Here is a 24,452-nt window from a genome sequence, read left to right as displayed (position 1 = left end):
ATTGCATAATTTATGGCCAAGATTCCAGCCCATATTATCCTAAGTTCTACACCAAATTTGTGTTTTTTGGCTATGCATTTCACGCCGAAGATATAATGGCCGAAAGGCACTGAGGTGCAATCAGGGTAGACAATACCCTAACTTTGCTTTAAATACCTCACTCTTACTAAATGTTAGTGTTGTGTGATGAATGTATACAGCTTGCAAAGCAAAATTTGTGCAAATAAAGTTTCAATATATATTACAACTATTTTAAATAAAACATCTTGCATTTAAATTCCAGGCCAGTCTGTATTCTATGGCAGGTGCATACCCAAGATTCTAATAAAGTATGTTGTGTGCAGACCTGAAAAAGTAAATTGCTCACCCAATATTTGGCAAAAGATTTAATTTTGGTAGGATTGCAAACCTCTGGTGTACAATAAAACATGATTGCATACTTACTGCACACTCCAGGCTTCAGCAAAAGTTTAATTTTTTAACAGAAGTGTGCAAGCGATAAAAGTAAAATGTTGTTTGGGCACTTTCATGCCAATATTTTGAGCACTTTATTTACTGATTTTCATCTTTTTTTGCAAAAATATAATGACAGAAGCCATTTTAATATCACTTGGCTGGCAGGGTTTTATAGATGCACTATCGCAAATGGTGTTTGATAGAAATTGACTCGAATGTGTTCAGGGTAAGGGTTTGAATACAAATGTGTTAGGGGGTAAAGTCACAAGAAGATATACCAGGTTTTATGGTCTGTAAAGGCTGAAAGTTCATGATATATTTTTTAGATCTACAATACATCAATATATAGAATATATAGTATATAAATCAAAGAGAAATGGCTGAGGAGGATGAGTGGAAAAAACTTCCAACGGATCAGAAAGTTCAACAATCTGTAAGTGTTATTTGTTAGCTTAATGTCTTTGACAGTGCCACAGCATATACTTCAGCAACATCGTGCTTTATTGTAAATCTATGAGTTTTTTTTATTCCATTATTTCATTAGTATATAAGCTGGCTGACATATTCATGTTTCAATTACATACCCTGCTACCGAACATCGGTTATAACTTGGTTAACACAATGCCATAAATAGTTTTACAAACCTTGAATGTTACATTTGTTTTAAATAATCAAGTATAAATTCTTTCACTTGATTACATTACCTAAAAAAAGACTTTTTCAGTTCATAATTTGAAACACCTTTTAACACCAGCTAGTGTTGCTTGTAAATAAGATGTTTGACAATCTGGGATCGTGGCATACTTGTCAACTTTTGTATTTCACTGGATCGCTCAAATTTTTCCATAAATATAATATTAAAATCTGTAGACCTGTGCCTTAGCTTTAGCATCAAACCACACTGTGTAAACACACAGCCTTTGCAAGTTATAAATGTTTTAACTCATTTTTATTCAACCATAGTAAAGACCCAAAATATTTAAGTAAAATATCAGATCCTTGGATTAAAATCTACCATTTATGTTGGGTAGTTGTAATTTATAAACTGGTGCGGAAGCTGTCACCCTTTTCGGGGGTGGCCAAGTTGCTCCAGGCGAGTTCTGATTGAAACCTGACGGGCAAGTGCTTTTAGTAAAAACTTGGTTGTTATTATCAGTAGACTCAATTTGTTAATCTGTAATTAATTGTGTTAATCGCCAAAGACAATGCTCGTTTGCAAACAACAGCCCGGGAAATTAAACTTCGCAAAAAAATGCATATTTTTTTTAAGTACTTCTGTCTAGACGAATGCTTATTGGCACTTACCCATCTGGCAAGTTTAAATTGTAGTTTAATATCAAACCGATGTCACAAAAAAATATTATTAAATAATTAGGCCATAAAATACTCTATAGTATAGCATCATCCCTTAGGTCGACAAAACTATATTATTATAATGTTTTATAAGTTTATTTTTCTGTTTGTATTAGTCCTGGAAAGCAAGAGCTGAAGGTTACAATGAATGCATCAAAAAATTTCCGATGTTTGATGAAAAGAGTCCAGAGTTTCTAAAATATTTGGGATTAATGAAGAAGTTTGTTACAGACACAAATGAACTTAATCGTGTGCAAGGATTACAAGCTGCATTGATATATGTTCAAAATGCTCATTGTGCTGGGAAGTAAGTTCATATATAGTTGTCCAAAACTAAATTTATTGTGCAAATTATGTTATAAAAAAAGTTGTTGTAAACGAAAATTTGTTATTGTGTTGACGATGGCATTTATACCGCTTTGCTTTTGAATTATATCTGAAGCATGTTCAGTAATCTAATTTTAGCTATTGAAAACCTATAATTTTCTGTGTTTGGTAACCCTGCCTTTAGGACTAGGTTGTACGTGACTAGAAAAGCTAAGAAGCACTGGTTTAAACAGCCAATCCTAAAGAGAAAGGAGTGAAACAAAGTAATGATGAAAATGTAACCTAGCTTGAGGAAATCTATTTTTTGTGTGGTCAAGCGTCATCCATCCTTTCAAATGAAAAGTTTTGCTAACTAAAACCAGATGAAGGCAATTTGGTTGCGTTTGGCGCCTTGAGTTAGGCCGGACAAAGCAGGGTTATTTAACGTTCTTGTATTAAGATGGCGCGTTTTGGTTTAATTTTGTAACATCATGTCTTAACAGTTATATTTGCCCCTCAAAAATACTTAGATCCGCGCCCTATAATGTAGAGTTTCCTCAATGGATTGCTAGACGTTGGGCATTTTAGAGAGTATCACCAAAACTCATTATACAGCTCTCCAGTAATTATTGCAATAAGCTAAGTAACGGACAGGGTTTGAAGAGGTTATGGCAGGGAATTAATGGGGCTGCAACCCAGCATCTTGGTTGCTAATCATATTTGTCATCCTAATTTGCGATATCACAAGTAGTAAAACTTAGGGCTTACTTTCAGTTGTGTTACATAACCCCTTTTTGAAAATTAAGAAAACGCATAACACAGATGTGTCCTCAAAAATTCAACAGAGACACAACAAGTTACTGTGTGTGTTTTTTTTTTTGTAACAAAGCTATTTAATAAAAACAAAGTATTTGGGTCGTGAGACCTTTGGACTAGTAGTTTTGGGTCACGCCAAAAAGTATTTGCGGACCCCTGGTATAGACCACAGTATAAATCCTAAAAAACTGCTTTCAATTGTTTACATAGTAGAAGCATGAACTATTTAATGTTTAGCATGATTTCTGATTTTTTGTTGCAGAACCTGCTCAGAGGTGATTTCTGGTGTTATTAGTAAGTGTTTTAACTCAAAGCCAAGATTGAGAGAACTTGGCATTGAACTTTGCATTATGTTCATTGAAATCGACAAAAATGAATTAGCAGTTGAAGAAATATTGAAAGGATTCAGTAATAAACAACCCAAGGTTGTTCATGCATGTGTTGAAACTATCTTAAAAGCTTTGAGGTAAGTAAGATAAAATTGTCAGTTCCACTGTTATTTTTTTCTTTTGTTAACTTTGATCTTTATGTTTAAGTGAATTTGGTTCCAAAGTTATTTCAATCAAACCTATTCTGAAGCTGTCGATCAAGTTGCTAGACCACAGAGACAAAAATGTGCGTGAATCTACAAAATCATTGTTTGTTGAAATGTACAGATGGATTGGAGCAGCAGTACAAGTTCCATTGCAGGGAATTAATCCTGTTGTTGTAAGTAACTAAAAATAGTCAATGTTAGAATACAATATAGCACAAGGTGCATATATCCCTGTTATAAAAGGAAACTAAACCAAAACAATAAAATATTTTGTAGGGAAATATTTAGAGATAGACTGATTTATCGGTTTATCGATAATTTCGGCTGATATTTGGCATCTGCCCATATATCAGTATCAGTAAATGTAGGCCGATACTTTGGCCAATATTTTAGTATGAAAAAATATGATATAATTTTTCCTATACAACAAACAACTTACCCATTTTTTAATCAAAAGATTTGGGTTTTAGCATCACATAAGGTTAATTCAAAATAATAATTTATTAATAATTAGGTTATATAAATCAAAACTTTATTTGGATTTTATTTTCAACTATTTCAAGTTTTGAACATTTTCCAGGTATATTAAAAAATCGCTATCAGGTATCGGTTGAAAAACTTATAAAAAATCGGGTATCAGTATGGGTAAAAAAAAGTGATAACGGTCGATCTTTAGAAACATTATATATATATAAAGAAAAGTTTCATTGATTAATTATTTGTTCTGGTTTTGTTAGGAATGTAAACTTTAGAATGACCTATAAATATGCGATTAATTTCTTTTCAATAAAAGTAGCATAAGTTATTTGTTGTGATTAGCAATTGTTTAAAATACAACAATGAACGAGTTGTATAGCCAGCATTTTTTTCTATTGTGAGAAGGTATTGTTGTGCTTCACTGATGGCAGACACCAGGCATTTAAATGGACTCTCACTTTATAACCATATCTTTATTGTATTAGCACAAGGGGCTAGCCGGGATCTGCAAAAAGTTTTACATTTGCACTCTTGTCAAGTATTGTTTATTTTTTTATTTGATTGTATGTTGTTGTTTTGTGTAGTTTAAGATGAGGTTTGTTGTGTTTAAGTCAAATAATAGACAATGAATGAGGAGAATTTTGATACTGGTTCAGTGGTTAGTATTCAAACTGTTGAGCCCATTGAAGTTGAAGCATCTTTCTCTATGGAAGAAGAAAGTAGTTGCAATGATGTTAGCCAAGCTACTGTTTCGGATAGTTCGCACAAAAATGATGGAATAGGAATTCTAACAGAGCCCACTAAACTTTTTGACAAGGAAGAAAAACCATATGATGTAGTGGCTCGACTATTACAAATGCCAATCCTTGAACGAGTTGATACTAAAATGGAAGTTTGTCAAAACATCTCTTGTGATTCTGAATTAAATATTGGGTCTTGCCAAATTCTTACTGCAGCAGCAAAGATTTCACCTGTGGTATACTTTACAAAAATAGATGTGTGGTAAATGTTTACTTGAAATCATAGGCACTGAACTTGGGTGTGCAGAGGGTTTTTAGACGCCCTGGATTTCTTGTAGTGTGTCAAAACGCCCTCGAATTCGACCTAGTTGACAATAAATGTCCAAAATAATTTTGGTGGCAAAGTCTTAGTTAACCAAAAGTTTTTAAAACTTTCCTGAATTACCATATAGATATAGACACAATGCCATAGAATCCCTAAACTATGTTTATGATGTTTTATGCATTTTTTTTTAAATTATTGTTACGTTTAGTCAAATTATTGTTACGCAATAAGCAATTTTGCACTTTCGAGAAAATAACGCCCTTGAATTTTAAAAGTTTGGCGCCTAAGCTTGAAACCAGTATATTAACATATAGCTGGATTATAACAGCTTTAGATTGCGGCTATTCACGTCGTTATCTATCGAAGAGCCCTGAATTGAACAATAACACCTTGTCAACACAGCTGCACATGTTTAACATCTGAAGGTGCTAAATAATGCTCCAACTATAGAAAAACTCAGGCTGATAACAATTCCGTCCCACCTTTTATAAGTGATGCTTGTATTGCTTCTTGGTCACATTAATTGGACTTAAGTTATTTTGCTCAAGATTTGCCTTTTTATTTCTTCGGTACTTCATTTCAATACCTTTTTATATTTATTCTCTATAATGCTTCCTCCCACATGTGTTACGTGCTTAATTAACACTACCCTTAGACATGTAAGTGTTTTTTATAAATATTGAGAGTTGCCACTATCTGGGACACATGTCTACCCACCTTAAGAACTAGATTTAGTTGACTAAAAGTTTGCATCATTGTATGGCTTCCAACTTGTGTTTCTTAAACATGCATGGCCGCAGGTTGTGCATCACTGTGCTAAATCTTTATTTTTTTTTTAAATTAATGGTATTTAGCTGACGAGCTAATCCGAAAAAAATGATTCTTAATTATCGTGCAGTTTAACATTTCCAAAAGTTTTTCTTTATTAAATAAATCTTTGAGTGAATTAGGTGAGAAAACAACTCCTGGTTATACTTATGCAGTAGCATTACCCTAAATTCATCAAATGCTTTAACATTACTGTGACTAAATCAAAACATTGTAATTACTGTCATTTTTATACACTCTTAAAACACTTGCATATTTAAATCATGCCGATAGTTTAACATCTTTCCTGGATATAAACTTTTTATAGTTAGAATTATTTAGCTCATTAGGATATCTTTTACAGTTGAAAGAACTTTCAGAAGAATGGGAAAAACTTGGTCCAGGAGCACAGGCAAAACAACAAAGGTTTATGCGCTCGCAGCAAGATCTACGGGAAAAGTTTGAGGCAAAGGCTGCAGAAAGTGGGACATCTGATGCAGTTGGTAATAATAATTAGGACTGACCACTGTTTATACACAAAAATATGTTTAAGCGGTACAACACATTTATGTTAAAGTGTTTAAGTCTGCTGCCTAATTTATTTAACTATACAAAATTTTACCATGCCACTTTTACTTATTCACACTTGTAATTTCCTATTTAGACTGAGCAAGGCCTAAAATTACAACTAGTAACACATATTTTTTTAACCCTGTCAGTATAAAAAACTTTATTACCAAAAAGCTTTTTCTTTTTTGTTGCCAGATGTGCAAGAAGAAGTTGAAGCTGTTGATCCGTATGATCTGTTGGAGCCCCAAGACATCCTTTCTAAACTTTCTAAAACATTCTATGATCAAATAGTGAGTTGCTGATGCACACTTACGATGTTTTCTTTCCACAACATTATTCATTCGGAAAGTACTGAGCTAATGTTTTAAACTACATTTAGGAAGAGAAAAAGTGGCAGGAGAGAAAAATAGCACTGGAAGAATGCGAAAAACTTGTCAGTTTGCCTAGACTACAGCCTGGTGATTATGGAGACCTGGTCAAGGCACTGAAAAAGGTTGGTTTTAATATATATATTTTTTTACACCAGTAATATATAGACGTATGCATATTTAGGAGTATTGGTATTGTACCAGTCAAAAAATTCATAAAAAAGCTTTGAAAAAATTTAAATAATGGAGTTAAAACCTGTATGTGTATAATACTGTAAAAAAATATTCCTTTAAGGTGCTATCAAAAGACACAAACATTATGTTGGTAACCATTGCAATCAAGTGTCTTGCTGGTCTAGCTGCTGGTCTGCGTAAAAAGTTCCAGCCTTATGCTGTTGTGTGTCTTGATGGCATGCTGGAAAGATTTAAAGAAAAAAAGATTACTGTTTTAACAGCCTTGCAAGAAGCAGTGGACAAGGTTTATTTAACTGTGAGTAAACACTCTTATATTTATTTTTAAAATGTTGCTATAGTTACAGATTTTGATTAACCCTTATTTAGACCAACTTTCAAGCAATATCTGAAAGCTGTCTGGAGGCTCTTGCGAATAAAAACCCATCGATTCGCGCACAAACTGGTTACTTCATGTCAAGGGCGTTTATTAAGACCAAGGCATCTGTTATCAACAAAGCTCTTCTTAAACAGCTTCTTGAACCTCTCCTAAAGGTTTTTAATAGTGGAATAAATATCTATCAATTTCCCCTGCCAGCAAACATGAAAATTATGTTTTGTTCAGAATATGGACCACAGCACACCTGATGTGCGAGAATCTGCCTTTCAGGCAGTTGGAGCCCTCATGAAAGTTACTGGAGAAGCCAAAGTTCAACCTTTTCTTGCTGATCTTGACAAGTTAAAAATGGATAAGGTATGGTTGTTATACACATTATAAGCTGTATTCATATTATTACTTGTAATGAACTAACTCATTGTTTCCAAAAGATTTATGTAATTTTTCTATCCCTAAGTTGATACATGTGCAATATAGGTCAGAGTTCGTTTAATTAAAGTTGTTTGGTATGTTGATATCAGATAAAAGAGTGTGCCAGCAAATTTGGGGTTCCTACCAAGCCAACTACCGATTCTAAGCCAAACACATCAGCACCTGTAAAGGCAGTGGCAACACAATCGTCTGCTGCTAAGAAGACAAAGGCTGCCGTGTCAAAGGTGCTCTTTGATACAATATTTGCTTTTGTACATATTTCATGTTTGTGTTTCTTTTCCAGGCCTCCAGTGGGGATTCAAACAAATCGCTTAAGGGTGGAAAAAAGAATGCCACTGCAGCAAAGTTTGTTTGTATTGTTATTTTTTTGTGAACCATTTGGTCATATTTTTGAAAACTAATTTGTGTAATGTTTATGATTCAAAGTAGCTCATATTTTAAAGAAAAAGTATGTAAAGTTTCATGGTAAAGATTTGTTCTATTTTTCCAAACATATCGAGTATGTCCGCCTAAAACTTTATTACCCTTACAACAGATCCAAACCCAGTGAACCTGCTGTTGAATTAGAAATGAGCGATGATTCTATGGAGGAGAAAGTGCTTGAAGTACTATCAGATGAAGAAAAAACTCAAGTTCTTAACAATAATTGGAAAGAGAGGTTGGCTGGTTTACAATCGACAGCCCAGGTTAGTACTAATGGATGGTCTCTTTCACTATTTACATCATGGACCTTCAAGTATTCAACAGTAAAATTGTATTTAGAAACTTAAAATGTTGGATCGAAATTCCCTACCATGTCAAGCCTTTGTTAAATTTCTTTCGATAAAGCCTGGATTGAAAGACAACAACTTCAATTGTTTGAATGAGAAATTTGGCATTTTGAAGTTTTTAGCAGAAAATGGCAAGTTTTCCAGGTATGGATCTAGCAGTTTTTTAATTGTGTAAAAAAATTTTTACCACCTTAGTTGGTTTGGGGTTATATTTCTGCCTACTTAATTAATTTGATGCCTACAAGTGTATTTGTCATTTCTACACTTTATAGGCCAAACTAACTAATGTATGCTTGTTTTTTCAGGACAAGTGCTAGCATTTGTTTGAATGCAACTGCTGACAAAGTAGCGGATGTAAAGTGTGGAACTGCAGCTAAACATGCTTTATCGTCCATGTCACAAGCAACTGGTTTCCCATGGGTGGTAGAACAGGTGAGCATTATAAAATCCTTTTTGTAGTAAATTGTCTCCTGTCAATATGTTAATTTCAAAATACAATGTGGTCTTGTTTTTATCTAACAGTGGTAGTAGTGGGGGGTAATTTTGTTACTTAAGTGATAAAAATGTTTCATCAACTGTTTTTTGCTGCTACCCTTAACAGTAATTTGTTTAAATTGCAATATATAACTAAACAGTTTTATTGGTGTCTTTTTAGGTGATAGGTCATGCCATGTCACAGAAGAATCCAAAAATACAAAGTGAATCTCTTATCTGGTTATCAACCGGCTTCAGAGAATTTGGTGTTGCTGGGGTTAATATGAAATTTATCATAGACAAAACCAAGCTAGCCTTGGCTGCTACCAACCCTGTGAGTTAAATTAAAAAAGTTAGCTTGATCAATTTTAAATGCTTCCAGCATACTGCAGGAGGGTGTGTGCTATAACAGTATGTAGTTTGACGTATTACAAATTTATTTGTTTCTACATTTGTAAAATTGGTAGCAGGCAGTCCCAGGTTCTGCTGGTTGTTTTGTTAAATGATGTCTAAGAAGTCCAAAACTAAAAACCATTAAAACCACAGTTAATTTTTTAATGTCACAGCCTACATACATGCAGCCTGTCGAGTATCATGTGCCTACGGGTGAAATATTATATGAATGACTCCACCAAGTTTTTTTTAATTGCTCTAATATTTATTCCTAAAGACTAAACTATGTGCAAGCCTTTGTTTCTCTGCATTAGAGTAGGGATATGTGAATACATATCTTTAAACAATTAAATCATAGCTCTGTTAGCTCTGAATTAAATAATAGCCCTGCAAGCTCTGTTGTAAAAATGAAAAACAAATTGTTGATAGAAAAGTAAACTTTTACTCATAAAAGTTTAATTGCAAGTTTGTTAAGCTGGCCATAAAAACCATCCAAATTAACTATTATAGTTATGTATAATATTTATTTAATCAACTGCTTAAATGTTGCATATCGATTACTAAAATTTCTAAATAATCATCCCTTTTGTTATTTCTGTTTAAGGATCTATTGATACACTACGAAATTCTACTTTAATTAAAAAATACATTACAGCAGTTTTTTGTGTCAGATTAAGTTTAATGAATAACCAGAAAGTGCTGAAAATGGGTTTTGTCTTTTTTAGGCTGTCCGAACTGCTGCATTAAATGTCATTGGCACCTTAGGATTGTTTCTGGGTAACAAATTGAGAATGTTTTTCGAGAGTGAGAAGCCAGCTCTTTTAAGTCAAATAGATGCTGAATTGGAAAAGGTGGGTTGGTATTTGTTTACTGTGCTTTTTCAATAAAACTACTCAGATGAAAGCTCAAAAATCTATGGTTTTAGGTTTATTTATTTTGTTCATGTACAGTTACTTTACTGATGTTATACATATAATTTTTGTAAAAAGTTGGATAACAAAGCTGAATTGATCAGCCAGTCTCTCTTATAGTTTATTTAATTTGTTACTTTTTTTAGTTTGGCTTTATACTTTGCTGCTACTTTTCCAGGTCCAAGGCCAGCAACCACCTGCACCTACCCGATTGGGAAAGGCATCCAAGGGTGAAGATGAGCAGAAGGATGAAGACGAGGAGGAAGCTGAAACAATAAATTTTGATGACATGATCACCAGAGTTGATATCAGGTTAGCATGTTTGAATGATTGTAGTTATGTATAATATGATAAGTAAGGCTTTCTTGAATATATAGTTTAGTGATGCAGATTTTTTTTAACAAAAGTGGAAAAAAACAATTAAATTATTTTTGCATTCAGTTCCAAAATCACAGATGCGCTTGTATCTCAGCTGTCTGATAAAAACTGGAAGGAGAGAAAGTTAGGTCTTGAGGCAGTAGTTTCAATCATTGAAGAAGCAAAATTTCTTGACTCAAATCTGGGCGAACTACCCACCGCACTTCGAGCATTATTGTCTGACTCTAACAAGATTTTGGTTAGAAATTTTTATTCATTAAATATTACCTGTTGTTTAAAATCATAAGAATTTGTAACATTGTTCTGGTAAACTGGTTTAAATACTATATGTTATGTTTATCCATACTATTAAGGAATGCCATATTATTTATATAAAGTTTTTTTTTTTTTTAATTTTTCAGATTAAAAAATATTAGTTTAAATCTTATAGCTGTAGTTACTCAACAGGCATATACATATAAATTTATATTTATAGCATTCCGCCATTAATTATACTTTATTTCAATATAAGGTAAAACAAAATTTTAAACCCACGTCTTTATTTAATTTTGCTGCACGTGTCCAGTTCTACGCCTATCGGCGTTTGCACATTACAAGCTTATATTAGTTGGTTATGTTTAGGTGACAACAACTGTAAACATATTTTCACAATTGGGTACTGCTCTTGGACCCCATTGTGCAAAACACCTACAAACAATCCTTGCCAATCTTCTCACCGCCTTGGCTGACAGTAAGGTAAGTTGTTTTAGGGATGAAACTTTTTAATTAAGTTGTTCACTATGTCAGAAATATGTAGTTGTGCTTTCTGATGGGACTAAAGTTTTAGAATAAGCATTAAGTAAGCAATGTAAAATTCAGAATCATAATGTTGTCAATTAGTAAAATCTAAACATTTTTATAATAAGATATATTAATTATGTTCAAATGACCTTTAAAAGACTCTATTACCATTTATTACATTGTTTAATAGCCCCTCGTCAGGCAAGCTGCTTTGAAGTGCATTGATGTTTGGTTGACCAATACAAAACTTTCTATGTTTCTTGAGGGTGATACTATATTTTCAGCTTTATCAGTTGCAAAGCATACTTTCCTAAGAATTGAGGTAGATATTTCATTATTTATTTTTGTGAAAACTGGTAATTACTTACCTCTTGCATTCTTCCATCAAATTATTTGCTTTTAACTGCTAACTGTCTACTCTATTGTCTATACCTTTTTTTACTGAAAATTTTTACAAATATTTTAATTTACTCTTAAATTCAGTTGTTTTTGGTTGTGAAATTTTCCTTATAAACTTACAAAAAGTGTATTTTTTAGTAAAAACAAATATTTTTGAAAATTCTGAGCTTGTTTATTTTTTGCGCAACCACCAAAATAATATTAATCAAAAAACAGCTAATTGTAATTCTTTACCAATGTTTCAGCAACATATCCAAGTCCCTTTGTCAGGTTGCCGAAATGTTGGTAAAGAATTATAATTACCAGAAGAGCAGTAACAGTTATACACCAAAATAATGTCTTGAAATGTTCATTTTCTTTCAGCTTTTAAATTGGTTAGCGGAGAAATTGTTAGCAAGTGGAAAAATAACGGCAAGTGGCAAAGAAGGAATGGAGTTGTGTGTTCCCGTACTGTATTCATGTTGTGAGGATAGAAGTGGAGATGTAAGGGCCAAGGCCCAGGCTTGTCTTCCTGCTTTCATGAGACATCTTTCTTATGATAAAATGCTGAGAGGAACTGGAAAGCTAGGGGTAGGCCTTTTTTTCATTGAAAGTTTGATCTAAGTTCCATAGAATATAAATATTTTTATGAAAAATTTAAAAAAATGTAAATTACCCTGCAATGTATTGTACAGTCAACAAACATTTTGTATTTTAAAACTTGAAAATAATATTTAAATGTAAGATCCTTAAACAAAGGTTCTGAATTTGTATATACCTGTATAATGTTGAAAGTCTGTATTTAAAATTACGTATTAAGTGCATGTATAAATTATGTTTGTTTGTTATTCTCCAAATAGGGAACCTCAAAGGCAACTATATGCACACTCCTGGAGAAATCCCGTGAACAAATGCCTGCACCTCCACAAGGTCAGAACAAAAAGCAAGCTACAAAACCACAGACCAGTGTCAAAAACCAATCTCAACCTGTTGAGGAAAGTAAACCACCTGCTGAACCAGCACCAAGCAAAGGAAAGGAAAAGCGCACCACTTCTGTAAGTTCTGGCCCCTGATTTTATAGTTAATACTTTGTTGTTCATAGTTCTATGAAGCACAGATTAATTGAAGATATAATGTGGTGTTTAGAACCCAATTTTTATACATTATGCAAGATTTGATCCGATACCCAATGACGTCATTACTATGCTCAAATAAGCAGATTATTGAAATTAAAAAGTTATAAAGTACTTTTCCAGGTCGGACAAAATTTGCTTTAGCGTTAATTAATGCATTTACCTACAGTTTGATAAGTTTAGCTTCAAAGCAGAATATGCTATGTTGTGCCCGCCAATCATAGAGAAAATTCCAATATGTATTTAGTATCGGATCAGCACCGATACCAGCCAAGAATCGGACGAGTAGCATTATCGATAATATCGGGAAATGGCTCAGATCGAATATTGTCAAACATTCCTATAAATTACATATTAATATCATAATATGTATTTAATGTCTATCGGAGAAGTTCCACTGGCTATTGTACCTTTTTACAGAAGACATTTTTTGATTGATGTTATGTCTGACAACCACAGATAATACATATATAAATTTTGTTAATATAGAAAAGGCAACCAGCTGCAGCTACAAAGAAAGTAGTTGCTGAAGAAGACACTTCGCCATTGTTTATTAATTTGCCAAACGGAAAGGAACAACGGATGAAGGATGAAATTAAACTAAAGGTAGTATATAAGAAAATAATACCTCTGTTCAGTGTCCATGCTAAGCGCATTTTCCGTGCAAAATTTATTCTCTTACTGACAGCAATTATTTCTATTACTGACGCAAGTAAAAAAATATTTAAAGAAATTTTTTTTAGAACCAATCGTTTTCTGCAGTACACAAGTTAACTATTTTGCAAGGATATTTAAATTAATTACCTTCAGTGCCCAATTTTAACTTCAGAGTTTTATTCGCATTTGAGCTACTTTCTCAAATTAATTTATACAAGCTATGTTCAAACAAAAAAGTGCCCCAGTAAGTTTGTTTAAGCTATTTTTAAATAAAAGGGGTAAATTAGTTTATTTTAGCTCTATTCAAAAATGTACCATTGGTGATCGCGAGGTTGATACTGCCGTTAAAAAAATAAAATAAAATAAAGGCAAAAAACGAGAAGCGTCTCTGCAGACTTGTACGTTTGATAATAATTCCCTCTTTTTTTCGAATTATGTGCAATATTTTGGGAACCTGTGCACATGGTAAACAATTTTTAGGAAAGACTGCACCTTTTTATGAAAGCCATTGTATCGATTGTTTAGTAGAGTTTAATTGGTTTGATACTAGGTACATTTTGTAGATTTGTAAAATGGTCTTGTACTTGGAAATTTTAATGCCAACTATGGTGTCAAATTTACTTAATTAGCAATGTTTTCAAGTTAAACAAAGTAAGATAAAAAACACATTTTTTATTAGACAGTAAAGTGGAACTTTGTGGTTCCAAGGGAAGAACTTGTTACTCAGCTACAACAACAACTGGCAACCTGTATTGGCAGCACTCTCATGACGCACATGTTCCATAATGACTTTCAGCAGCACCTAAAAGCCATTTCGATGCTTACCCAGGTATATTCATTAATGATTTGCATTTGAGCACTTAATGCTTTTCTATATATCTTATGGTTTGGTGTAATGCTGAATGTCAAACATGATTTATTTTTAATTATTTATGTTCAAACCATAATTGTCGATTTGGAGAGGTGGCAACTAGCAAGATTGTCAGCTAGGGCAGTATTTATTCCAAATTTTTGTTTGTGCTTTTTGGGACACTTATAATATTGGATGTAGAATAATTCATATACGTCAATTATTTTATGCTATTTTTTATGAAAGTGTATTTAAAGCATTACAAGGATTTATGGAGAATAATTGCATATGGTCTTTTGTCTTTTACTCAATCTTGCTTACTGCTTACCCTGGGTGATTGTAAATGATATTTGTGCCATGGTAATGTTAAATTCTCTGTCAAAAGAAGATTTTTACTGATTTCTTTACTTTTTTTTAGGCCGTGTCAAGTGATTGGAACTCAACTGTGAACTGCCTTGACATTCTTTTACGATGGATAACTCTGCGTTTCTATGATAAAAACACAACCGTTCACATTAAGTGCTTTGAGTACTTAAAGACTCTGTTTGAAAAGTTAACTGAGAACAACTACAAAGCCAGTGAATATGAGATGTCATCTTTTCTTCCTCATTTAATTATCAAAGTAAGCTTCTTGTTTAAATACGAAAAGAATATGTAAAACGTTTAAAATGCATGCTTTTACACCTTACAAAGGTGGGTATTGTCAAATGAATTAAACGCCTAAAAAATATTGCCAGTATAAAAACAATGTAAAAAAAACATGAAAAAAAATAATGCTTCTACAATCTACACCTTCCCGTCATTGCTTTAATTATTTTTTTTTATTTTTTTTTTGTCTGCAGATCGGTGAAAGTAAAGATAATATTAGAAAAGCTGTGCATGGAGTAATGAAACAGGTATCCACTGTCTATCCATCCAGCAAACTTTTTAACTATATCATGGATGGAATCAAGTCAAAAAATTCCAGGCAACGTTGTGGTAATTATTTGAATGTTTTTATGTTTGATTCCACTTTTTGTTCCTTAGCCTTGGAGTTAATTTTTAATTAAAACTCCATCAATAAACTTTATATATAAATTGTATTTAGAATGTCTGGACCATATTGCCTTGCTAATTGAAAGGAATGGTGTGTCAGTGTGCCAGCCCACACCGGCTAAAGCATTAAAGGAAATTGCAACAAACATAGGTGACAGGGACAAAACTGTCAGGTCGTCTGCGCTCAATGCTATTGTTGCAGCCTACAATGTTTCCGGAGAAATTGTTTTTAAACAAGTTGGAAAGGTATTAAATATTAAATAAGCTTTTTCCATTAGAGTGTTTCTGCTCGGTAGATACCTTTAGGCTGTCCGATATTCAGTGTGTGGTTCGTTAACAGTGATCATATGTTAGGCAAAATATTTTCCCCTATTGCTATTTTTAATATTTGTACGAACCTTACCCGGCTAAAATACCTTAGCAAATTAGCAAAAACACAACAAGGGTACACCACGACATACATTTTCACTGAACTCATTGTTTAAGGTCAAACTTTTTATGATCTTCTACAAATCCATTTTTGTACTTTTTCACATTTAAAAAAAAAATTAGAAACAAACTCTAATTGTAAAGCAAAATCCCGAAGCCGTTATCCATATGCTTATGACCTATTACATAACTGTACAAATCGATGCATTTTATATTGGTTGATATTCCTATACAGCATCAAAGCCATTAATGGCACACTTGTTGGCTTATAATTTTCTAAATACTGCGGTTAAAACCCTTAATTGCTCTAATCGACCGCTGCAAGGGTTAACACGGACAGTCGGACAAGTCCGCGAAATTAAAGACCACACAGCAGCAAATGAGGAAAAAAAGGAATAAAAAATGTTCTTATTGTGCACCCCACATTTACCCACCTAAACATTGCAATGTTTTAGTTAAATTACATAAATTTTATGTTGGGAGTTTCATTAATTAGATATTAACCGTCTATTTAATTATAAATTGTTTTATGTAGGGTTAACGCTTGTTTTCTTTTTTTAATCCAGTTAAATGAGAAAGATATGAGCATGTTGGAAGAGAGAGTAAAGCGCTCCGGAAAGTTTGTGGAAGGTGCTTTACCGCCCGTTGTTCAACAAGCCCCAACAAGCAATCAAAGTAAAGCACCCAAGGAAAACCTTCAGCAATCCAAACTGCCTTCCTCGCAGACACCAGCAACGAATCCTGAACGGTATAGTTGTGTACATCTACGTTACATTAGGTTTATTGGACAAGTAAGAATAAAGTTAAAAAAACAAATTCGGTGTTACTACTTAACAATCTTTGTTGATTTCGTATATGATTTGTTGTCAAACTCCATATTTTTATAGTTGAACTTTGTTCTTAAAATAAATCTACCACTGTGATGAAGAAAGAAACCTACATTCATAAGTTTTATGAAACGATTTTATTGCATTTTTAGAAGCAATACCGTCAGCTCAAAACGCGAGCCTTTACAAGAAGTTTACGAAGAGGACCCTGCAGAAATTCCTGAAATTAAGAAACTAATTTCCCAACTTCAACCAGTTAATGTTGATCATTTATTAGAACCCATTCCGGTACCAGATTGCATTAAAGAATACAAGTAAATACAAAATAAACATTTCAGCTATATAGCAAAAAAACATAAAATCTTTAAAAGATTTTTTATCAGTGTTGGTTCACCTGCATTGTAGTTGTTTTACATACACCTTGCTTTCTTTTCAATGTAGTATTTTCATGGTGTATTATAGTGCTTTCATATTATAGAATGTCAAATTTACATCTTAAATCTGTTGCAGCCAAGCTAATGCAAACATCAATGCGAAGTCTACTTTGGATGTTATCATTTCGCAGATATCAAGTCCTCAAATAAGTGCGAGTATTACAGCACATCAGGAGGTAAGTGTTGAATTTAAAACGAACAAGTTAAAAGCGGTACAATTCCGCCAAAGGAATAAACCGCCTTTGTAAAGCCGTTGAAGGGCGATTTGAAATTTTGTATTTGCAGTTATTAAATCAAAATCCTCTTATAATACATAACCTTGAGACTCTGTATTTTTTCAGTTGTGGGAAGTTACAAACCACAAAGACAAATGGCCATTGCTCGCGGCAAAGATGGAAGAACTTTTGAACGCTAGTTCCACGCAGCTGCGTTTGATATCTGTCCGGTAAATCTGCCAACTGAAATAACAGACAATTAAATTAAGTGAATCGTGGCACATTGCGAATTGCTCTAAACCAGTGTTTCTTAACCTTTTTAGCGCTCCTTTGAACTTTCATGAAATTGTTCTCGTGCCCCCCTGTCCACAATGGTCGACGGAAGTAAATAAATTTGTAATAATAGGAATTAAACGCAGGGTATATATAGCTTAGTGTTGAATGCATGCATTAAAAACAGTTAGTTCAACAAAGTGTACAACACTCAAACAATCAGTCAATTTACTAATTGTGTTTTTGTTGTTGCTTTTCGTAAATCACCCATTCTTCACAAATATGCCTAAATAACGCATAATTTCATACTGCATGTCGTACCCCTTGCTTTTGGTTCGTGCCACCAAGAGTACATGTACCCCCTGGTTAAGAACTAGGGCTCTAAACGGATTTTTATTTAGATATTTGCCGATGGTCGTTTCCGCTGAACCTCAAGTAACGGGCGAAGATGCGACCGAAGTCACAGAAGAAAGTTTCTTGTCACTGTGTAAAAGCAACTTTTCAGTCCTGCTAAATGTACGTGTACGATTGAAAACATTATACCGAAAACAATGTATAGCGCATATTTTTTACCGTTTTTGTATTCCTAAAGGTGTGTATTTAATTTAAACTGCAGTTAGTAAAATAACAATTTGTGTCTACGCATTAAGTGCCTTTGCAGTGTATATTCCCAGGGTAAGGCACTTTAATTTAAAGTTTGCTAAAACACAAGTCTATGCAAGTTGTTATTCAGAATTGCGATTGCTAACACACTCATTATAGGATGTGTGCGGTCTGAGGTAAACAACTGTACCCTACCTTTTCATTTATAGATATTCTCAATTCCACTACTTGCTTCGAAACCTTCGGCATATGTTCTCTTCGATCTGTTGCGGTCATTTATCCAACTGTTGGTGAGCGAACACCTGACTTTGCTAACCAGCTCGAAAGCAGCCAAACTCACGCAAAGCCTCAACATGCTTGTGCTCAGAATGCTGAAGAATTGCGACCAAACAGCCATTTCCTGGTATTTGCTTTTTCTTAGTTTTGCATTTTGTCGCTGATCATGTGCTCAAATTAAACTTTCTATATTATTTTATACTTTTTCCTAAATTAATTTAATGGTTATGTATTTGCAAGTCCCGGTGGTCATTAAAAAAGTGTTCATGAGGATTTGTTTAATTAAAATAACATCCTTACCTCGCGGTCAATGGCTATCTTTACTGGCCCTGATAGCTGCTATTTGCGGAGTTACCAATTTTGACCGCTACATATTACAGTGTAAAAATTTTCTTTCCCCACTAGTGCTGTGGTACGTGTTCTACATGATGGAATGGAGTCTGCCACTGCAGTGTATATTGATCTCATCGTAAAGGTACTGCATTATTTAATATCATTAATTAAATATTTGTGTTTACCTATGTTACCTTTTGTATAAGGATTATTGTGTTTGCTGGTGATTTATGAACTAATGTCAAATTGCCCGGCGTTTTTAGTGTTTGTGGAAGTTTGGAGAAAAGATTCCAAGCCTTTTTTCAAAGGAACCCCACAAAGAGGGAGCATTCCAACACCAACCTCTAAATGTAAGTTGACAAACTTTTAATGGTAGTTTTGAATTGTCACCGTGTATCCATAGCGAAACACAAAATCATTTCATACAACAGCATACTAGTTATTAGAAAAGAGACGGTAGATCCTGTTTAGGTTGCAGCTTTGCTGGTCGAGATCGACCGCTTTTGGCGAGCCTACCCCAAGGACCACCAGGTCTACGTTCGCTTGCACACCGTCGTTCCCCTGCGCTCTGTCAAAACTATCATCGTTATGCTTTGCAAGCAAATGGGGCCCAAGGTAAATGTACTTTGAACTCCTTTGCCAGTGTTTTCTAATTGTTCATAAAAAATAGTTCGCCGCACCCTTACTAGCATTTTCGCCAAGTGGTGTGATGTCAAAATAAACTAACTTGAATTAGTACAAATCAACTGTACACAATATTGAAAAAACAATTTGGATACGCTGCATTTAAATCGTACATAAAATTTGTACCAAAAAGCTTACCAATGGGGCAAAAATTTTAATTCAAAGAAAATATTTGTTGTAACCATTGAACGTTATTAACGGCACCCCGGTTGAAAACTACTGCCCTATATCAATTAACACATTAAGTGATTTATTAATATGCTTATAAGTTCTAGGTATACGACTCTTCACTTGTTTCAGTACTTGGTGCACACTAACTGTCAGTTTCTATCTATATCATTGAAAATTTTATTGATATTACATCGTTGTTTATATTTTGCTATAACACAAAAGAAAAGATTTTTGTTGTTTAGTAAATAATTAACGTTTAGCCAATTTTAACTTTAACAGGCAGCGGACAACTTGTACATGATCAACAACCAGGAAACATCCGATGTGGTCCTAACTGTTCAGAAATACACGGGGCTGACTTCAAGCGAGCTCCGCAAGAGAATGTCGGCGTCTTCAGATCGAAAGGTAGAAACCCACGTATACTTTACTCGTGTGTTTGAATTTCTTTCAGTTTGGAAAATAAAAGTGTATATCAAAAAATAAAAGTGTATATCTTTGTCTTACTTAAACATAACAAACTGATTTTGTCTATTGAACTTATAATAGTCGTTTTAAGTCCAGACAATTTATAGCGTCCAAAATCAAGGTTGCTGAATCCTTGAAATTCTTTAAATAGTTTATTTATTTTATGTCTAGCTTAAGATAAGTGTTTAGATTAGAATTAGATAGTGGCGTTAAATTTTTTTTTGTGGTGACCATGGTATTGGTGTTTATAGTGTTTTATTTTCGAATTATATAAAAAAAAAACGTCGAACGATCCAATATTAGGTCTTAAAAACCTATCATTTTATTGGAGTCTTTGAATGCCTTTGATTTTTTTTATGAAATTGTGTGGCAACCCTGAATATTAGGATTTAGTTTTGTCGCCCATGAAGCCTTGGCGGCGTTTGTCAAAATGGAAGTTGATTGCAATTACGGCATACCTGACATGCATTTTGCAGGAAAACATTGCTTCCTTGTCCGGCGTCAGTCTCGAAGCAAAGCTGTCGGCAATTTTTAAGAAGGTCGGAGATCGCAACGAAACAAGTCAGGTATAGTATGGCTTAAGGTTTTTGTCATATCAAACAAAAGTTTTTTGGCATTCGGTTGACGAATTTTGTTGTTACCGAAGGGTTTGCTTGAGCTGCACGAGTTCAAAGAAGAAAATCCGCGCTTTGATGTGAACAAACACGTCGACAGTCTGGACAACGAACTTTATCGCGATTACGTGAAACGAGGACTTGCCAAAATCGAGTCGCAAAGACACTTCGCCAAAACCGGTGCTGCGATCGTTCTTGCTCGAATTTTTTCGTTCGTCTTATTTGACACTTATATCAGTGCTCTTCAACCGGTGTGCATGGTGAACCTTAGGGTGTACCAAAATATGGGGGTGCACCAGTACGAAAAGGTATAAAAGGGTGCACAACAAACTTTTAATGAACCAGTAATATTTGACATTCGGGATATTAGAAAAAGATGTAAGTTTCAACCGATGTCTAAAAATGCTGTTTATGACATTTAATAGTAGGCCTACTCCCACACAGGCTTCAGCCATATTCGAACTCTCACAGACAGTGTATGAAACTTCGGCAGCTCCGCTCGGTTTAATTGACATAATGATATTGATATGCATATTAATTTTTTATATATCTTTTCACCTCAGTTTACCTTTAAATAAACAGAGTGCATGATTTCGTCAAAACAACTTAAAAAGTTCACCAACCCAAAAAGGTTGAAGAGCACTGGCTTATATAAAATAATTCCCAATAACGACTTTTTTAGGCTGGTATAAACGTAAAATACTAAAATAAAAAATCGTCTTTTTTTTTGTAGGTCAAAACCTTTCAATCCCTGATTGGACGACAAAAAACCGAAGCGATCGTCTGAACGTAAGTAAGCCCGGGAAAACAACCTTAACGATGTTATCTTTTGAGTTTAAATTAGTATTCGTGCAATACGAATGCCATACAAAGTATCGCACTATTGTTACCTTTTTTACATTTTTTGTTAGAACTTGCGTCTTCGATGCGGTCTCGAGCCACTAGATAGGGACCAACTTCGAGCTGAAGTGGAAAGTGAGTTTGGAATAAGCTCATCGCGATCAAACAGTAGCAGTGCCAACTCTGACAGTAAGATCCTTGCACCGAGTACTGCTGTTAATCAAGTAAGCTTTTTGTCATGTTCACTCGTTTTGTTTACTATCGCCTATATTATGGGACTAACCATAGGTTTGCTGATATACTACCTTAGAAGTTGTATGACATATAGATTCACATACATCTAGGCCAGTGGTTTCCAAACTTGGGCCTTGGCCCATGAATGGGCCACAAGACTATTTTTAGTTGGCCATAGAGCTATTCGAAAATATTGCAACTAAATATGTTTTTTTTTTAATAATTGCAAAATTTGTAAGCATATCTAAAACTATATAGGTACGGCGCCATATTTTGGCTTTTGTTAACTATATACGTAAAGGCAAAATCTCACCGTCATGTGGTTTTTTTTTCACTACGCAGGTAGCACGACAGTTTACTTTAAATTTAGTTTGTTGTCATAAAGTAATTAATTCCAATCTAAAAATGAACCGGAAGGAATATAAAAGTTTGGGAACTACTGATCTAGGCAAAAAACAAGTTCCGTTTTACATTCCCCCACCTGTGGTGTTTATTAAGAAGTAGTTTACCCCCTTTTCTTTAAATTGCCCAATTTGCTGATGATGCTTGGCAAAATACGACCGAATTACAATCTTACGTTACATCAGAACTCATCAAGCGGAGCAGCTACGACTCAAGCCAGACCAAGGCAAACCGCTACTTCTGCATCGAGTTTATCCGATCTGAAACGTCGTTTAGATCAGATCAAACAAGGAGCTACTTCTCGGTAGTGACTTCACTCGTCAAGTACTTTCAGCTTTTGTTCCGACCACCTCACGAGAAAGCAACACTGCCCAGAGCCCACGTGAAAACAAATCAAAGCTTGGTTCCACTTTAATGTTTCTGTTGTATTTCGTTCCTTCCACCATTCTATTGAGTGCTGATGTACTTAACTTCTTATATCGCCGTTGTCATCATACCTTCTTTTCCTATCTTTCTCCCGAAAATAAATCTGTAAACTGAAAATATGATCAATCCTGAGACACAGTTTATGCTACAGTTTGAAATTACAAATAAGCTTTAAAAATGGTCTTTCTCAAAGTTAGAAAAGGTTATTTGTAGAACAAACAACCGCCACGATACAATATTAGGAAAAATTAGTTATGTCAACATTGAGTCGTATGCAACTGGTTCCAAATGCTAGCAATTTTTTTTTCCATCAAAGAAGAATGAGTTACTGTAATACAAATACATACATGTTTTAACTCCTATAAAATTTCTATATCTATATTAGGATTACTTTAGTTATCTTACATTTTTATTTATTGGGATAAAAGAGTGGTAGGCCTACCAAGCAAATAAACCGTAGTTCTTTGTGCACACTTTTTGCATAAATCAAATGACTTGGGTTGGCTTCATTTAACATTTTATTATTTGTTATAAAATTCGGATATGTAATCTTATTTTTGCACGTTAAAACTTTGTATTTGTTGTTTTTTTATTTTTTTAGTCGAGTTCTTGCTCATAATCGGACGAGTTACCCAATTTTAATGGTTTGACGTTTTGTTTCTACATGAGTGATTTTGCTTGGGAGGCGACTTTCTGTAATAACAGCTTGACTTATTGGTTTATGTGTAAAAGAAGGTTTCTGTCCACTTGTCGTATCTAAGGTCATACGCTTTACGTTTGTCGTCTTGCGTTAACACTATATCCTATCACATAATCCATTGAATGTGCTGCGTGGTGCGTAAATCTGACCTGGTAAAAATAAAACTAATCCGCTCCTCGCCATCACTCAATTACATAGTTTTAGCCTGTATGGCTGTAAATCGAGTCTTCCAAAAACGTGGTGGGATTCTAAGAGCGTCGAATTCTGGTTGAAATTGTGTACGCCGCACATTCACATGATTGATGTGCCGACGAATAAATTGGTGTATAACTACTTAATTTACATGCCTAATGATTTTGAAGATGCAACAAAGTAGTTTAAATCAATGTTTATTAATCACTAATGGGGGTACTGCGTCTGTATGTGTACATGAGCGAGCATGGGGAAAGCCAGTAGATACCTGAGGTATTCAATGTAGGCTACGTGTTATCACGTGGTTAAAAACTATACAAAACCGAGCCTTCTGCTTTGCGTTAAAACTGTATCAAATCTAACTCTAACGCTTTATGCTTAAGGCCGCCTATATCGCTTGCGTCTTGCTTTCGGTTTAGTTGGGGTCGCCCCTGACGCATAACGTTTAACGCAAACTTTGACGCTCGACGCACTTAGTGGACTGCCACCATAGTACACCAAAGTTAAGACGTCGTGTAGGTTTTAAAAACTGAAAAGGATGTCGCGTTAACAAAAAATATTGTGTTATCAACAGACCGGACTGTTAATTTTACAACCTAATTCCAGCTTGAATATACAAAGCGTATGTTCGGTTCTCCTTGCACCAACGATTCTTGTTTGGCAAAGGTTTTTTCAAAACCACACCAGCAGGCACGACACCTGACGTAGTGTCTCGATCACCTCTATTGTGATTTGACAACAGCTTCCTGGCACTATAAAGGCTGGTTCACACTAGACGCGTCTAGCGTTAACCTACTTCTGTTGCGGAAAAGTTGAAATATT

General features: G+C 34.2%; 1 protein-coding gene across 1 annotated transcript; it reads left to right on the top strand.

Annotated features, from left to right (window-relative positions):
• Positions 1-780: 780 nt before the first annotated feature.
• Positions 781-23,013, top strand: LOC146140707 (cytoskeleton-associated protein 5-like). The gene is made up of 43 exons (XM_083392999.1): positions 781-889; positions 1,926-2,116; positions 3,194-3,397; positions 3,468-3,639; positions 6,180-6,318; positions 6,581-6,675; positions 6,765-6,878; positions 7,049-7,243; positions 7,315-7,479; positions 7,550-7,678; positions 7,843-7,977; positions 8,037-8,098; positions 8,289-8,439; positions 8,516-8,667; positions 8,829-8,955; positions 9,179-9,331; positions 10,116-10,241; positions 10,480-10,613; positions 10,743-10,917; positions 11,301-11,414; positions 11,650-11,781; positions 12,222-12,428; positions 12,698-12,892; positions 13,460-13,576; positions 14,307-14,456; positions 14,896-15,099; positions 15,320-15,455; positions 15,565-15,758; positions 16,508-16,689; positions 16,921-17,082; positions 17,279-17,378; positions 17,544-17,647; positions 18,092-18,206; positions 18,503-18,696; positions 18,975-19,044; positions 19,166-19,252; positions 19,374-19,517; positions 20,037-20,162; positions 20,699-20,788; positions 20,869-21,016; positions 21,570-21,625; positions 21,748-21,900; positions 22,498-23,013. The coding sequence occupies exons 1-43, from the start codon at positions 833-835 to the stop codon at positions 22,618-22,620; spliced, it is 5,979 nt and encodes a 1,992-aa protein (XP_083249125.1). The 5' UTR covers positions 781-832; the 3' UTR covers positions 22,621-23,013.
• Positions 23,014-24,452: the final 1,439 nt, after the last annotated feature.

This window comes from Ascidiella aspersa, chromosome 6, assembly GCF_963924565.1.
Source record: "Ascidiella aspersa chromosome 6, kaAscAspe10.2, whole genome shotgun sequence".
Taxonomy (NCBI): Eukaryota; Metazoa; Chordata; class Ascidiacea; order Phlebobranchia; family Ascidiidae; genus Ascidiella; species Ascidiella aspersa.
Note: the sequence above shows the minus strand (reverse complement) of the source record. Positions and strands in the feature narration are given on the sequence as shown.

Excerpts from the sequence above, each read along its gene's own strand:
- LOC146140707 (XM_083392999.1), top strand. The coding sequence starts at position 833 with ATGGCTGAGGAGGATGAGTGGAAAAAACTTCCAACGGATCAGAAAGTT. Across the intron at positions 7,480-7,549 it reads TTCTTGAACCTCTCCTAAAG|AATATGGACCACAGCACACC; the intron begins GTTTTTAATAGT and ends TGTTTTGTTCAG. Across the intron at positions 21,901-22,497 it reads CGAGTACTGCTGTTAATCAA|AACTCATCAAGCGGAGCAGC; the intron begins GTAAGCTTTTTG and ends ACGTTACATCAG.